Source organism: Megalopta genalis, chromosome 4 (assembly GCF_051020955.1).
Source record: "Megalopta genalis isolate 19385.01 chromosome 4, iyMegGena1_principal, whole genome shotgun sequence".
NCBI lineage: Eukaryota > Metazoa > Arthropoda > Insecta > Hymenoptera > Halictidae > Megalopta > Megalopta genalis.
In genome coordinates, this window is record NC_135016.1 from 27,869,633 (window position 1) to 27,886,427 (window position 16,795).

The following is a 16,795-nucleotide window of genomic DNA, read 5'->3' on the forward strand; positions in this document are numbered from 1 at the left end:
GGGTCGCGTTTGCCTTCGGTCGAAAGGCGGAGCTGCCATACTTTTGCACTCGAGGAGAAGCGATACGCGCGAAAAGAGAGAGAGAGAGAGAGAGAGAGAAGCAAGGGCTAGTTACCGCGTTTCCTCGGGACCGTGAAAAATTCGCAAAAGTTATCCGGGGGCCCGGGTACCGCGCCAGTTACAATGAAATCCCATTGCAAGGCCTGGTGTTGCCACCGCAGAGTTCGATTCCGTGGAGAATTAACGGGAATGGGATTTCGATTTTACTCGCGGTGGTGGCGTGGTAACGTAGCCGTAAAACGTTAGCGCAGGATCAGCCAGGCCGCAGAGCCGTCCATCCCCCTGACAAACCCCCAAGGGGTGTTCCCCGGGCGTCTATGGGAGGGGGGCCGTTTCACGCCGGTAAACTGGCAAGCAAAAAACGCCTGCAACCTAAGAAGACCTCGGACCTCGTGCGACACTTTGTTTTAGTGTCTTTCTGCGTTCCAAAGCCTCCGCCTCTTTCTATCAGTATTTCTTACAATGTCACTCGATCGTATTCAGAACAGTTTAGAAGTGCTACAATTTTGCTACGTACAGTAATGTCTCTCTAATTGACGCTCAGATTGTCCACAAAAATGGATAATTTGGGAAGAGGAGACACGATTGTTCGAGTCTTGCGCCTCGTTTTTTATAGTTATTGAGAATTGGTAAATTATAAAATGAGGCGCAAGACTCAAATTAATCGTATCTCCTCTTCCCAAATTGTCCATTTCTGTGAACAATCTGAGCATCAATTAGTGAGTACATTACTGTACTATGTACATACAGTAGTGTCTCTCTAATTGACGCTTAGATTGTGCAGAAAAATGGACAATTTAGGAGGAGGAGATAGGATTATTCGAGCCTTGCAGCTCGTTCTTATAGTTGTTGACAATCGGTAACTATAAAAAACGAGCCACAAGGCTCGAACAATCGTATCTCCTCTTCCAAAATTCTCCATTTTTGCGGACAATCTGAGCATCAATTAGGGAGACATTACTGTAATTGTGGTGTGCTAGTCAGCAGAACAAATTAGTGCAAACGAGAATGAGGATGAGTTTCTTAACATTTGACATCTTTATCGTATTTTATATAAGAGGATGCGATGTATCAAGAAATACAATAAATATAACTATATACGCTAGTGATGCTGCTAGCGAACATTTATTAAAATTGGGCTAAACTTGACCTTTACTACTTGACCTTTTTGGAGAGAGAAAAGACCTTTTGGAAGATCACTCCACTGGGTGATGTTGAAAAGCGATGAAAGTCGCGAAGAGTAATAAAACAAAACAGGGTATTGCATCCTGATTGATATGATACGATTGTACAAATAAAGATAGTCCTTGTTCCGACGAAAGTTTCCTGACGTTTACGGGTCAGTTATGCTACTGTGAAAGATATCAGGAAATGTTGGTCGAGATAGTTGAACGGCTTCGTTAGACTACCTAATCATATTTTAAAAAATAAAGAAGCAAAAGATGAGTAGGTCAATCGCTTGTAGAGATAAACTTTCCAATATCTCGAACCCGCTTAGTTAGCCTAATATTATCTTCTCGAGGTCCTCGAGAGTTTGCAGAAGAGTGCATTGATCGAATCAAAACAACGATTTGTCCTTTCCTCTACTATGGAAAATAAATGGCCAATTTAATGCTACCAACTCGGTACTACGTCTTCTCTGTTATTGTCCTCTCGAAAATCAAATGCAACAGTTTACATAAAACACGCTGGAATTTCTCGGTAGAACACGGACGAGGATTCGGGAAAACCATAACCCGTCGCTGTGAAGCCGGGCAACGACATCGGCACGCGAAAATTTCATAGCGCCCCGACGAGCAAGAAACGCGACACGGGAATTTCGTTCACGCCTCAATTTACCGTTGGCAGTCCCACGCAGCCGATGATAATTAAAGAAAAAAGGCTTCGCGCGAAACCCGATACATTTTGAAGCGGGACCGGGCGGAAGAGAAAGAGCGAAACACGAGCGTACCCCCTTTTTCCTAACCCCGGCTCCGGCTCGTCCGCAGCGATGGCGTTGTTCTCCGCTTTTAAATTATTTTTCCGTGTCGTCACAATCGTCGCATCTGGCCGCGGAGCCGGGGTGGGGGGACGAGAGAAAGAGAGAGAAAGTGAGAGAGAAAGAGAAAAAGCGCGCGCGAGAGAGAAAGCGAGGGAGAGAGGAAGAAAGCAAAAAAGAGAGGAAACGAGAGAGCGGGGTAGCAAGGGAGAGAGAGGAAGCGAGAGAGCGGGGAAGCAAGGGAGAGAGGGAGAGGGAGAAAGTGAGAGAGAGAGAGAGAGAGAGAGAGAGAGAGAGAGGGAACACGGAGTTGCCGGGATATCTCCCTTTTGCTCCAGCCGTCTCTCTCCTCTCTTTTTACAAGCCCTCCGGTGCACGGGGTGGTTTTCGGTTTCGCGACAGGTGGCACCGCCAACGATACGCTGGCCGAATAATTGCATTTTCGAATTGTCGTTTTCCACCCCGCCGTCTATGGCGGAGAGAGCGTCGTTTCAGCGTTCTTTGTGCCTGACCATAGAGTCGGCATCGGGAAAGACTCGTTTTTCGATCCTCCTTTTTTATTTCCTTTTGCTCTCGCGTCGAAACTTTTCCCCTGGGGAATCCCGGGCCGGGATTCAATGGCCGATTTCAATGGACTGTGGAAGGTAAAGATACGTGAAAAGCTACTCTTTCGATGCACGGCCGATACCTCGAAAATTGTGCTTTTTCCCTCGATTTTTATACCCCATCCAACCTCTCCCTCTCTCTCTCTCTCTCTCTCTCTCTCTCTCTTTCTCCCTCTCTGTCCTTCCTCTCTTGTTTCGACTTCACGTGACTCGTCCGCTGTCTGTCTTCGTTTTGGTTCGACGGTCGACCGTTTTGCGGAATCGATGCTACAAAATGTTTGCCAGTGTTATGTGAATCTGTTCGGTTCGAGTGTAACTCTCTTTACAATTTATTTGCTGCGTACCACTTGCAATTTAATAACGTACCACGTGACAGTCTGTTCAGGTTCTCGTCGATAACCGCGGTTCTTCCGCCGTCCAATTTCCGGCTTCCGCATTGCTTGTATTTGAAAATATTTTTCCCTCACAACATATTGAAAAGATTCAACTTCCTTGAATAATATACCGTGTGTTTGAATTTTTAACGATGACACAATAAATAATTCGTTAGTTTCTATGCAATTTTGTAATGTTCAGTGAAGCAGAAACGTGGGGAACGAATCTATCCTCTCATGAAATATGGAATAGATGTAAGTTCTTTGAACAGTACGCTCTGTGTTCCAATTCTTAACAGCGTGTTTATGCAAAATAAAAATTGCGACATCATCGATTGCAACACAAACACGAGTCGGAGAGAAATTTCTTTCTGCCTTAACCCTTTCGCTGCGGAACGCCTAAAAATGAATTACTCTCTCAGCAGCCGGCGCGATAGTAGATTGTCTGTACGAACGACACGATACGCGCGACGCTCGTAAGACGGTGTGTGAAACCGATTTTGCTGGTCTTTTCTTTGAGGCGACTGGCCGACACGGCAGCCAAACAATAATAGTAATAATGATGATAATAACAATTTTAGTAATTTTTAATAATCTTAAATAATATAGACAATTAATATAATATATTATAACAAAATTTAATAATCGAGCGCCAGAAGGCGCTGTTCGCTGAGAGAAAGTGTCTATAGCCGAGTGCCAAAAGGCGCTGTTCGCAGCGAAAGGGTTAAATAACTTCAGTGAGTTGAAAGTAATACACAGATGTCCTTGAATTCTTTTAATATTCTCATTGTTTTAAATGTCGCCCAACTATTTTTATTATAACGCAATCAAACAAGGACACGATAAATGACATTTTGGTTCACGTGTAATTTAGAATTATTCTGTGAAGCAAGAGAGTAGAACTCGAACAGTGACCTCCAACGTTCGATAACGACTGTATTTTCAGGTCTACCCGGTGAAATTTTCATCACCGGGAAACCTCGTCGATCATTTGGCAGAATCATTCCCGTGTTTGAACATTTTGACGTGATTTAGTTCGTAATATTCCGACACGAGGCACCGGGGCTCTCGATACTCGATTGTGGAAAAATCAACGACGACGGCCTCGTCGCCGAAAGCGTAAAAACGAATCGCGTGATGGACGACAGTTGGACGGCGGTCAGTATGTCGGTGACGTATGGTATAGTCTTTTCGACGGTCCGCGAATTTTTCGGTTTAAAAACGGATTGGAAAATATCGAGGTCCCAGCGACGAATTAAAATTCTAATTCGAGCTATGCGAATTTAATGCGGTCGGTCGGGAGTGTTTGGCTTCCGAATCGTAATGATGATGAAACGTGTGTGTACCGCCTGTTCACACACTGCATAACTCAATTCATTAATAGTCAGAAGCGACGAATCGTGCGCAGCGACACAGTTTAATCGTGAAGCTTTAAGATTGTTAATTGCGATGTACCCTAATTTTCTATGCATTGAACAATTTTTGTGAATAATTGTCCGAGTTCTTTCCTTGCTGAATTAAAATTAACGAAAATGTACTTATTCAGATATTTAGCGAGTTATATTATATTGTTTAAAAGAATTATTTTATTGAATAATTGCCTATGAATGCATCGCCAACACTAAACCTGAAAAACTTATGTTGCTTTATAAAGCTGGCAAAACCGAATTTTTTTATTATTATTATATATTATTACCATTATTATTATTATTTACTAATTAAACGGGAAATATACCCTTTAGATTACAGAATATAATATATACAGTGATTAAAGAATTTATGCAGATCTCTCCTAATTTTGATTAGAAAACCTGAGGATGTTCGAATTAAAAAATTTATTCAATCATTTTGTATAAAAGGATCTTCGTAATTTCAACAACTTGAAAATAAAAAATGTAAAATCACGTCGCAAACGTAAAGTGAAAATTGTCTGTCTGTGTTGCAAGAGACAAAAATTTATTTCTGCAATACTTCGTGAATAATCGTGAATTAAAGAATTTGGAGTTCTAATATTGGCAAGTTAAAATGCCGTAAAGGTGGGAAGCGTAACAATTACGCGGCAGCAGGTGAACTTCTAGTATTGATAGCAATATCGCGGGGCAATTCGAGCTACAAATCGAAAGTCGGGCTCGTTGGCCGTCCGAGATAACCCATTATCGAGGCCGGGACGGATCGCGGACAAAAGGAGCGGCAGGAACGAAGACGACGGAAAGAAGTGGCGGAATGAAGGTTAATAGCAATTCCGATCGAGGCGTTTCGAGTAACGGTAGGAAGGAGAGGAGACAAAAGGACCGAGAGGTCGCGTCGCGGGGATCGGATTTCGGTCTTCGGTAAAAACCATTGCAACGGACCGAACGGAAGTGGCGTTCGGCGCCGGCCATCTCGTCGAGCCTTGCGATCGTTCGAGAGGGTTAAAAAGCAATTTTCCTTTCCCGACAGACCCAACAATCGGGCTGCAGTTGACCACCGGGGCTGGCTAACATCGCCGACACCGACGTCGGCTTCGACAAAGCAATTCCAATTCAATCTGAGCGAACGAACCCAGGCCGTATTCGGTGAAAACGAGCGCCGTTAGGCCATGCCATGCCTTGCGCCTCCGGATGGGATGCCCACCTGTGCGTGCGAAAAATTTAACAAGACCGATGGACCGACGTTCCACCGGAAACCGATCGCCGAATCGGAGAACAAAAGAGGTCACCGCCGGATTAAATACATAATCGATACAAATGTTTCGCTACGAATACCGCGATGCTTCTGTCTCGAGCAAACTGCAGAGACATGCTAAATAATTCTAAATATTCCTGTATCTACTTTAACACGTTGAATGCCACGAGGGTCACCGGTGACCGGCACTTAACTTGGCGGTGACGCCATGGGGGCCACCGGTGATCGGCGCGCCCAAATTGATAGAAATATAAATAACTTAAAACAAATGTCAATATCTAAAATTTTGTATTATTATCGCAATTAACATGTCAAATACGGTTATACATTGTAACTTATCTATAGCAGATAAGATTTCAACATTATATGTATCACATAAAAGAAAATTCATCGTGGCGCCACGGGCAATTTCTGTAAAAAATCTGCCAAATTCTGTGGCATTCAACGGGTTAATCGAAAATAATACGTAGATACGAGAGCATAAAAACTGAAGTTTATTCAAGAGATTTCGTGTACTGTCTTGTATAATCTTGCGTTACAAAACGAATGTTAACTCTTTGACGTTTTTCGATTTCTGCGGCCTTTGCGGCAAGTACGAAAAACAATGCACGAATTCAGAACGTGCCTTACCAGAGAGATCTGTCGCGAACGCGCATCATTCGCGGTCCAATTATCATCATGAAAGGACCAAACGGCCCGCACACAGACAGTTCGACGTGCGATCGTACCTCAAAGCTCCGAAAAACGAGGGAACCCGAAGCAAAACGAGAAAGGGTTGCACCCTCGGCGACGCGGCGCCTCAGACAGCAGGGATTGCCTTTAAATGCCGAAATTCCCGTTCGTTGCACGTGCGCCCCAAAAAAGCTGGCTTTCTGAAAAGGCCCCGCGAAATGTCACGGAATTTCCAACGCGCGAATCCATTTTCAGCGGCCGCGGCGTGCATTAAGCCTCCGACGTGGATTGTTCGATACGGCGCGGCGCGGCGCGCTGACGAATACGTGCGTCCGGAACGAAAGAAAAGCCGGCGGATGAAAGAGCGCGGTGGTGAAAATCGGGCCACGCACCGTCTCTTCACAATGGATCGCTTAGCGATCTGCAGAGATCGTGGCAGAAGAGAGAATGAGAAAGGGAGTCGCGTCAGCTGTCGCGATGACGCGCGGACGACGTTTCCAGCGACGTGATTGACAGTTTCATAGGGAACTGCGAAGAAGGTTCTCGGATTTACGGACATGCCCGTGTTTCCCCGGTTGATCGGGGAGAGGTCAAACGTTACGCGACGTTTGATGCTAATCGAAGCGTGATTCTGCGACAGAAGGCGGTTTCGGGACGTTGCCGATGCGAGACCGCTCGAACGGAAGAACTCGCGTAAAATCATTGTGGTATCTCTCTGTCACCGGGCTTCGAATCCGAATCGGTGATTTATCCTCCGATTGCAGCCATTTTGGCAGCCCTCGATGCCGCGTACTTGTGAGAAAACTATCGGGTGAAAATGCGACAGGATAGATATTTAGATTTATATCAATGCTTGGATAGAAAAAGATGTGTAACAATACACTAATTTGTGATATCAAGAAACCAATATAACGTAAAATATTGGCCTAGAAGGGTGAATGTAAAGACTGATAAAATATCTACAGGGTGTCCCAAAATTGTCTCGTAATCCGAAAGTGGCGGGTTCCTCGGGTCATTCGAAGCAACTTTTTCCTTTAGAAAAATTTTCTCCGAGGCACCGTTAACGAGTTATTAACGAAAAACAGTGACCAATGAAAGGCGAGCTCGGCTGGCGCGAGGCGACCGAGCCAACGGCGCTAGCGGTCGAGGCGGCCGAGTCAACGGCGCCAGCGATGGAGCGGTCGAATCCCACAGTTCCGCTGATTGGCTCGGTCGCCTCGCGCCTCACTATTTTTCGTTAATAACTCGTTAACGGTGCCTCGGAGACAATTTTTATAAAGGAAGAAGCTGTTTCAAATGATCTGAGGAACCCGCCATTTCCGGATTGCGAAACATTTTTGGGATATCCTGTATATACTTATTGTATATCGATACATACAGTTTTGTTTTATAGCAATAGTTTTGCTCCTTTTTACATTATAGTATCGTATTTTTGGATAATATTAAATAATACATTGAAAAGAAATGTTTCAGTTTATAAAATGGAAAATACGTAATGAACAAAATGTATGTAATCTGTGTATCAGGACGAAGTTGTAAGTCCTCTCACATTAAATAAAGACATTGGAATTGGAATCGAAGTCATTCGATAGCAGCGATAAGCGGATATTTACGGAAAATTAAAATTGCGTGCATTCGTTGCAAAATGCAGAAGCTACATAGACATTTGTCTCATTTCTGAATCATTTTAATACACTGAAAATTGTTCGAATGTATTCTGAAATTCCTTGAATGTTTTTACGGTTCTGTGCTTGACCAACTCATTCTCTAGTGATACGACTGTAAATGTTTCTCCACTCTAGGATACATAGTTAAACCAGGCTCGAAGAATTATTCATAGCCAGGCTGCGGATTCTATGCATTTGTAACAAACACGGTTAGGTGAAAGGTAAGACGTCCGTACTTGGCATGTTTGAATCCTCCAATATTTGAACACGTTCCGCTATCACAAGCGACGTATACGTAATCCGAATTCGATCCAGCGCTGCATCTAAATGACTGTTCTGTTATCCGAATTAGCTGTTAACCGTTCAGTTAACAGTTGTCTTCAATTTATTAAAATCATAAAGAATGAGGATACATTGCCATCGAATCTGTGTTGCTTGTAATCGAGACGGACAATGCACATCGATCAATTTAACGCTTACATGTTTATTTAATGCTCCGAAAAGATGTATTTGACAATACGTTTAAGACCGATGAATCCGTTTTCACCGAAAGAATAAGATATTACAGGAAAACGGTATTATAACAAAGCAAATAAGCTAGTTAAATACAATAATTACTAATTACTAGATTGCGGAATTTAAGCATTTACGATAAAAACGACTAGAAAACTAGGAATACGGAAACAGATCAGAAAAATTTAATAACATTGCCACATTCTCTTCAGTTTATTCACAATGTTAAAAGAAGGAACACATTCTTGTCTCATTTCCATTGTTTACAATTCAGTTGAAAAGTTTTTATATTGCATAAGAATCCGCAGTCTGATAATTGCATAGAATGTATCAATCTTCACTGAAATCATCAAATGGTCGGAATGAAAAATCGAGCAAATACACCAAATAAATTGACTTTCGCAATTCGCGCAAGAAATTTCAATGCAGTCGCTTGTCGTCCGATGCGTTCGGCGTTGAAACGAGACAGCGAGAGTCTTTGAGAAACGAAGCGGACGTTAACGGTAGAGGAAGTGCACTCACCTCGCAGTTGGAGTGATTGATGTTGCTCAGATTTAGCCTGAACACCTTGTCCCTGTAACAGAAAGAAAGCGATAGGGTTAGCGGCTCGTATGCGGCAACAATTCGCGTTAAACGCGGGGATAGCCGAAAGCTCGAGATGTAAATTTTCATTCCGTACGTCGGGGAGATACATTACTCCGGCTGACTCGACCCTGCCTTATCTACCCACCGGTTATGTATGGCTCCGTACGAGCGTGGCACTTTGCTTACGGCGCGGCGTTCTGGGTCCCGAGTCCCGGGTCCCGGCAACTGCTAGCAAACGCCACGGAATTTCTATGAGCATCGAAGGGGAAGAGAATCTTTATCCCCCTACGCCTCTCGCTCGGCACCCCGGCTCTCTTTCCTGACGCGGAACGCGCGGACTTTCCTCGTTTCCGTGCCGCCTGTCTGCTTTTATTAGGATTTCCCACTTCGAGGCACGATCCTCCGTCTCGTTCGAGATTATCCATCGAATAAGGCGTACCGGATGCTTCAGGAAATGGGGTCCGTCTTACATGAAAATCCATTGCAAGGCAAACATCATTTTTTTTTTCACCGAAGCACCGCATTCACCGCGGCTTTAAGCTTGAAGTATGGCAACGAGTAGTCACCGCGTAAAAATTTATATGAAATCGTCTGCATAGAGATTGCAATGAGAAACAAATCGGAACTTTGGAAAGGTTGATGTTAACCCTTTGCACTCGAGTGGTGACTCTGAGGCACCACTAAAATTGTTAATTCACGTTCCATGATAATTTTTATATTAACACCATGCCGTCCGCAGATCTTAGATGTGATTCTTTTGTTTGACGCCGGCATAATAGCTTGGAAATTTTAGATTTAAAAGAAATTTCGAAGATGGCGGTAATATAAATTCCTAAAATTAAGGTATGTCATCCAAGAATTTTCGTACTTAATTCTTAGTTAAATAAGCACAATGCTATAGTTGGTTTGCTGCCTTTTAACACCCAAGAAATATAGTTCAAATGTTATTTCAATTTTTTCAAATGGCACCAAAGTGGTACCACCGGCATACAACACATAGTTTTTGCATGGCACCAGCGTGATGCCACCGGACGGCATAGTGTTAATAAAGTTTAAATTTAAACAATTGTTAAAAGTATAACTGTCGTCACAAGTCATCGCGAGACTCAATTGCATATGCATAAAATGCACTTTGTCATATAAAATGGAAACACCATAAGTCAGAAAAATTATTTTGGATTTACAGTTAAAATGGCTTCGAGTGCAAAGGGTTAAATCTTACCACTTAAGTGGCGATTCTATGGCGTCATTAAAAATTGTTATATCGCGCGTCAAAGTAATTATAAGGTTATCAAATTTGTTCGTATTTAAAAAAACTGTTAAAGGTGTAACTCTTGCAAAATTCAATTTCATATGTTTAAGATGAACCAGATTATATAAAATGGAAATGGTCCGAAATACTATTTTGAATTTCGAGTTCAAATGGCTCCGAGTGCAGAAGGTTAAAAAGCAAAAAACTTCAAAACGGAGGCCACGGTCATGAGATTCGGAGAACGACGTTCAGGATCATATTGTGGAAGAGACAATGATGACGGCGACCTTGAAATTCATCAGGGAGAGTACCCAGACGATAAAGATGCGAGGTATGTACATACGTATACATATATCGTGCAATCGGCTTTTCTCCGAGGACTGAGAGGGAGAGCTCTGAATAAAGTGTTTTCGGTATTGTATGCAGATGCGAAAGGAGTCGAGGATATATACCTTTTATCAAGTGATTTATATAGTCTTTACATTTTAAGCAGTTTTCATTTATTTTATCCAGACACTCGTTCACAAAGTGACGTTTATCGTCTTCATTTTACGTACATAATTTGCAATAAATTACTATACATTATTCTCACATAATGAAGCATACATGTATTTCATACATATCTAGACTCTGTGGATTTATGCATTTCTGACAAAAGCAGCTAGCGAAATAAATAACAGTGAGGACATCAGACGATTGAAAGGATCTCGTGACACCATTTTCAATTTATTGAGACTATCAACAGAAAAAGTACATCCTTATTTCATCTTCAAGCGATGACCACTGTTTTAACCCTAGAAAGATAACCATATGACAACGTACGTAAAAGATAACCATACGCTTCAGAGGCGCATGCTTTTCTAAGGCGTCAATTTTATACTAACAATGGATATTTATTTAAGTTAATCTAGTCATTTTAAAGGTTTGGCATTATTGTAAAAATAAAATGCATTTATATTATATTTTTTTATATTTTAAGTAATTTTAAACTTAAATCACTAGACCTCTATGAAAAATTAACAAAAATCAACAGTCTTCGCAGGCGCCTCTGCGACGTAGGTTATCTTTCTCGGGTTAACAACGGTAGAGGTGGTAACGTGACGTCAAATTGACCCTTTATTGATAATGGTGACTCAACGTCGAGTAGACTGCCTTTATACGGGTTACCTTGAAATCACCAACAATTATTACACCGACAATGTTTTCATCGACACGATTCCAGCGACAGCGCATTTCACCGGCATTGTTTACATACCGACACGTTGAAATCATCGACAAATGTTTACATCGACTCTCGTTTCATCGACAAATGAGCCGTTTATTTTGAAAGTGGCATAAGTCACTTTACCGTAATGAAAAGTCGTGATTTTTTAATGTAAATCTTCTCGAAAGTTAGCATCCATATTTTTAAACGTGTTAAAACGCAAACCCTTAAATACATCGGCTTAAAAACAAAGCGACTTATGCCACTTTCAAAATAAACGGCTCAAATGTTATTATTGACAATTCGCGTATAAGAAATGCAGAAATAGAGACGAAAGAGAAGAAAGAAAATGGCATAAGTGGGAACAGTTGTGAGTGCAGAAAAAGATAAGTACAGTATTTGTAAATGGAAAATACATTATTCGTTCACATGACCCTACAAAACAATCATTCAATTATTACAGTTTGAAATAAATTAACTAGCTGTAATTACCGACGAGAGACCATGCAAGATTGTCAGAAATGCGACTGCAGAGGCAGAGAAAATGATGCAATCACATTTTCCGAGCAATTCTGTTTTGAAACAGCAAGCGTTATATAATCGACGAAAAAATAAATCTGATGAACCAAACAATATTAACGAACTTAATTTGTCCGACAAAATGTTGAATACTTAGAATGAAAAATCCTTTCGTAAGAGTTATTAAAGAAGAATCTGAATGTGCAGTGCTATTTGCAACAGTTGCACTTAATTCCCAGTACCGTGAAATTCTGTTGATAAATCCATTTTTCTTTTTCCGAAAATAATATGTAGAACACAGCGCTAACAATAAGTGTGTACGATACGCGTATTTATTGCCAAAAGTTCTAAGTGTCGATAATAACATTTCTTATTATGTTATATAAACGTTGTAACGGTATACAGGGTGTCCCAGGTTTTAATGTTTAAACTTTGTCAGTATATTCTATGGCACGAAGTAAGAAAAAAATGTTATATAAACATAGGTCATATAGAGCTTTATTAAGAAGTTATAACAAAAATTTAGAATAGGAATAGTAATCAACTAAAAAAAAAAAAAATAGAAAATAAAAAAAATCTTCGATCGATGTCAATCATGAATTGTCAACAACGGTAGGCATTTCGAAATGTGTTAATAAACACAGCTTACATAAACACACGGCATGTGCTGATCTATTCAAGCCAATGCTCGCAGTAACAGCAAGTTGATTACTATTCCTATTCTGAATTTTTGTCATAACTTCTTAATAAAGCTTTATATGACCTATGTTTATATAACATTTTTTTCTTACTTTATACCATAGAATACACTGACAAAGTTTGAACATTAAAACCTGGGACACCTTGTATTAACAATGTCAGTGAAATGCGTTGTCGTTGAAATCGTGTGATTTCAAGACATTGTCGGTGAAATAATTGTTGATGATTTCAAGGTAACCGCTTCGTACGACTAACAATTTTTATCTTGCATAAAGATCCGCAGTCTAGCTAGATCCTGGGGATCTTCAACAGGTTCTACGAAGAAGTGTGAAAGAAAGATGATGCGGCGCGCACGTTTCGGACGCAGAGATCGCGTATTCTAGGAATAATCGAGCGTAGTATCGGAGAACGATAAACGCGAGAAACAATGGGAGGAGGTTCGCCGAGAAGGCAGGAACGTGAGCGTAGAATTTCCGGTGGAATCGTAGAAAGAGGCAATCATTTTGGAGCTGACTGGGCGGTTTTTTTTAAATCGAAAACAGGATGACTTTACGGTCGCGTCCCCGCCGCCATCGATCACCCCCGCAAATTGCTTTCGTACAACATTTTTTCTTGCCGAGGCGCGGCCCCCGAACGACGTGCCTGCACGTACAAAGCCCTCGCGCGCCACCCCCCGCGGCCCGGCCACCTGCTCAGCCCCCCGGAAAAGTTCTCCAGAGCGAGAACTAACTCGACGCGGCTGGATTCCAAAGTACGGATTTGTTTTTCCACGTCGCTATTTACTTTTTCACGGCGGTGTGCACAGGATGAATGAGGGAGGGGAGAGAGAGAGAGAGAGAGAGAGAGAGAGAGAGAGAGAGAGAGAGGAGCCTCGAAAGGCGAAGGAACCGGCTTCCCTGCCATCTCCATCCTACCTCCGTTCTCCTTTTCTTCCCTCATTTCTTTGTCTTCTTTTTTTTTCAAGCCCCCCACCCACCGAACAATTCCATCCGATTGCATGTTACTATCGAAGCCGGATGACGAATGGTTATCGAAGGAGAATTATGCGTCGAACGGCGTCAATGTTGCGAAACCGCTCGAAAGCTATGTAAATTCGATTTACAGGGCCGTGCCATGACTAGGATCCCCGTTTCCGTTCGATTCAAGCATGCCGCTCCTTTTCAACGGCGAACGGGAACATTGAATTACCATGGAAACATCGCGATCAGCTTTCTGGAGCGTCGTTCTCTCCGGATTTTTCGCCAATTAGTGCGCCGTCCATCATTTTTCTCGAGAGCCCCGGCTCGGAAACGATCTTCCCTCTTTTCAGTATCCTGTTTCTGGGTCAGACGTCGAGCGTTTCCTGGCTGCCGCGGAATATCCACGTAGCGGCGAGATTCCCTTGGAATTCGTGCCGGCCGGGGCCGAGCTAGACATGCGTCGGGAAATTAAAGATACCTCACGGTGCTCTGTAATTGGACCTGCTTCGATGCCCGATTGTCCCAGATTCCCATTTTCGCGCCAGCAAGCGAGAAACGCGATGGGCAGAACAATGCTTGTTCCGTAAATGCCAGGAAATTTACGGAACTTTCGATACACCGCGTCCAGTTGCTTACATTCACTGAAATATCCGAAAATCCTCCAATAATTCCCCGATCTTGACAATTTTATTTCATTGTTAATACGCTATAATTCCCTATACGACCATCGTAAAGATCCATCGCCGCTTTCTAAAATCATTTTAGCCCGTTACGTTCTTCGTTCGTCCGACCAATGTACATTTTTAATTACTTCAATGAAAGAGTAAATGAGCTAAAATTAGTTGGTCTTGTGATTCTACAATATTTCTTAACCTAATCTTTGCAATGTCACGGTACTTTTGTTTTCTGTTACTACGCCGTTGTTATAATTATTGTTAAACTTGTTTTTATTATTGCTTTTAGTTATTGCTTTATCGTTGAATTTATTGTTACTTCCTTTGTTGAATTAATTACAGTGCTAAGTCAGAGTTGGACAACATTTTCATTCCGATAACGGATAAGAGATTAGGACGAACGAATAAAATTGTCTTCTATCGAATAAATATGCAATCGAATAAAAATCGATCGAGATAAAGGTTTACCTCGATAAAAATGTCTCCGAATAAGATTTTATTCGAACAAGAATTCCAGCATCGCGGCTGCAACAATGCAGCGGATGCGGTCGAAAAGAAGCCGGACGAAGTCCGAAAAAAACGTATCCATCTGCTCTGGTAGTCTCGCACAAGAGACGTCCTCCGACTTCTCGATGCATTATCCAGCGCGTCGAGAGATCCACTCCCATTCACCTGCTTAAATTTTCGATGGGGAAACGCAGGGACGAGGACGGCCAGAAAAAGGAACGCCGACGTTGTTATTACGCCGACGTCTCGGCGAGAATGATAGCGTCGCGGCGCGCGTTTATGTTAAATCGAAGCGATTTTAATAATTCCGGCTATGAATCAACCGTGGGATACGATCAGGTTCGGCGAACCGCAGCGCCCGCGAAATCGTTGGCTCCTTCGATGGAATTGAATTGACCGTCGCGTCGGCCAACGCGGCGAATCGAGAACCACAGAATGTAATTTATATTTCACGCCGTGTCCCGGACGCAGACGATTATCTTTCTTTAATCGGGAATGAAACGTATCACGTTTTCAATTATAGCAGAAGGATGTCGCGACGTGACGGATTTTTTGCTGGCCTCATGCAGGCTTCGATGAAATCGATTCGGCATAATTGATTCTTTATCGTTTCGACGGTGATGTATATTCTATTTATATAATTGTCTTAATATTTATAATATTATAATATATATTTATTAGTATCACAATTCTATACATATAATAGTATTAATTGGATGTATTATTGTGATTCTACTACTTTTGGTTATTAAGGGGCTTTAATGTCTCGAGATTTTGTTTATTTCATTTGTTCGCTTCGGAGATTGTTTCTCTCACCATTAAAACATCTATGCTTGAATTAACATTTAGACAAATCCAATTTTATACAAAGAGACAAATTAAATTGAAGAAATTGAAATGGGAGACTGTTAGAAAATAAATTGAAATGAAGACCGATAAAAATTGTATTGAAATAGATACTGATTTAAATGACAATTACGAACATTTTATTATAATCGTTTTTGTAGTATTATTTGTGACAGATAGAGCCTTTTGTTGAATAAAAAGGGTTTACCATTAAGGGGAAGCACAGCTGATCCGCTATTTGCGAAGATCCGTATCAAGGTCCTTACTCGAATAATTATTGCAATGATACTATGAGAGAAACCGATGAGTTCTCGACAATAATTTACGGCTATTAATTTTCAATAGACCGGCCATATCATGCCGAATCAATCGCTAAAACGGTGAGCACCGGTAGCGTATGAAATCTAATCACCTACATCGGACTCCGATTGATTCGCTAAATGCATTTGCCGTGTTTCCAGAATCGAGCCCCACCGCCGCCTGTTTAATTATGTAAAACACAGCCGAATCGAAATTTTCTATTGACATTGTTTCTCCACTCGAATACCGCGAACCTCATCACAGAATCCCCAAACTCCTCGCTTTAAATTCGGTGGCGGAAACTTCTCTCTCTCCCTCTCTCCCCCCTCTCTCTCTCTCTCAACCTCTCTTTCTCTCTCTTTCTCTGTCCGTCTGGGTCATGCTACACGTTTTAATTGTACGTTATACCACGGCGAATTTATAACGTTTCAGTTTATAGCGACCGGCTACCGCTTTTTTCCCTGTTGGAATTCTTCATTTCGTATCTCGTTCGTCGCCATTTCATAATTCCCGCACGGTAATGCATCTAATTATGTCCGCCACTTTTATGATCTTCCTTTCTCCTCAAAATGATGAAATCCCGGCTATATTAGCCGAGACTCCCGGTTGTTCTAAGCCGGCGCTATTTATTGGCCCGCGTAAAATAATTCCGAGCGGTTTACCATTTTCCGGAAGTTTTTAACCTTTCGCTGGCAAACACGCTGCTTATATGAATGC

General features: G+C 41.9%; 1 protein-coding gene across 2 annotated transcripts in view; it reads right to left on the bottom strand.

Moving 5' to 3' along the window:
• Sema2a (Semaphorin 2a) overlaps positions 1 to 16,795 on the bottom strand; it is a 489,458-nt gene that overhangs the window by 81,766 nt on the left and 390,897 nt on the right. For both annotated transcript variants that reach the window (XM_033466751.2, XM_033466748.2), the window contains exon 3: positions 9,056 to 9,107. In XM_033466751.2, the coding sequence (XP_033322642.2) occupies positions 9,056 to 9,107 (52 nt within the window). The remainder of the gene's footprint in view (positions 1 to 9,055; positions 9,108 to 16,795) is intronic.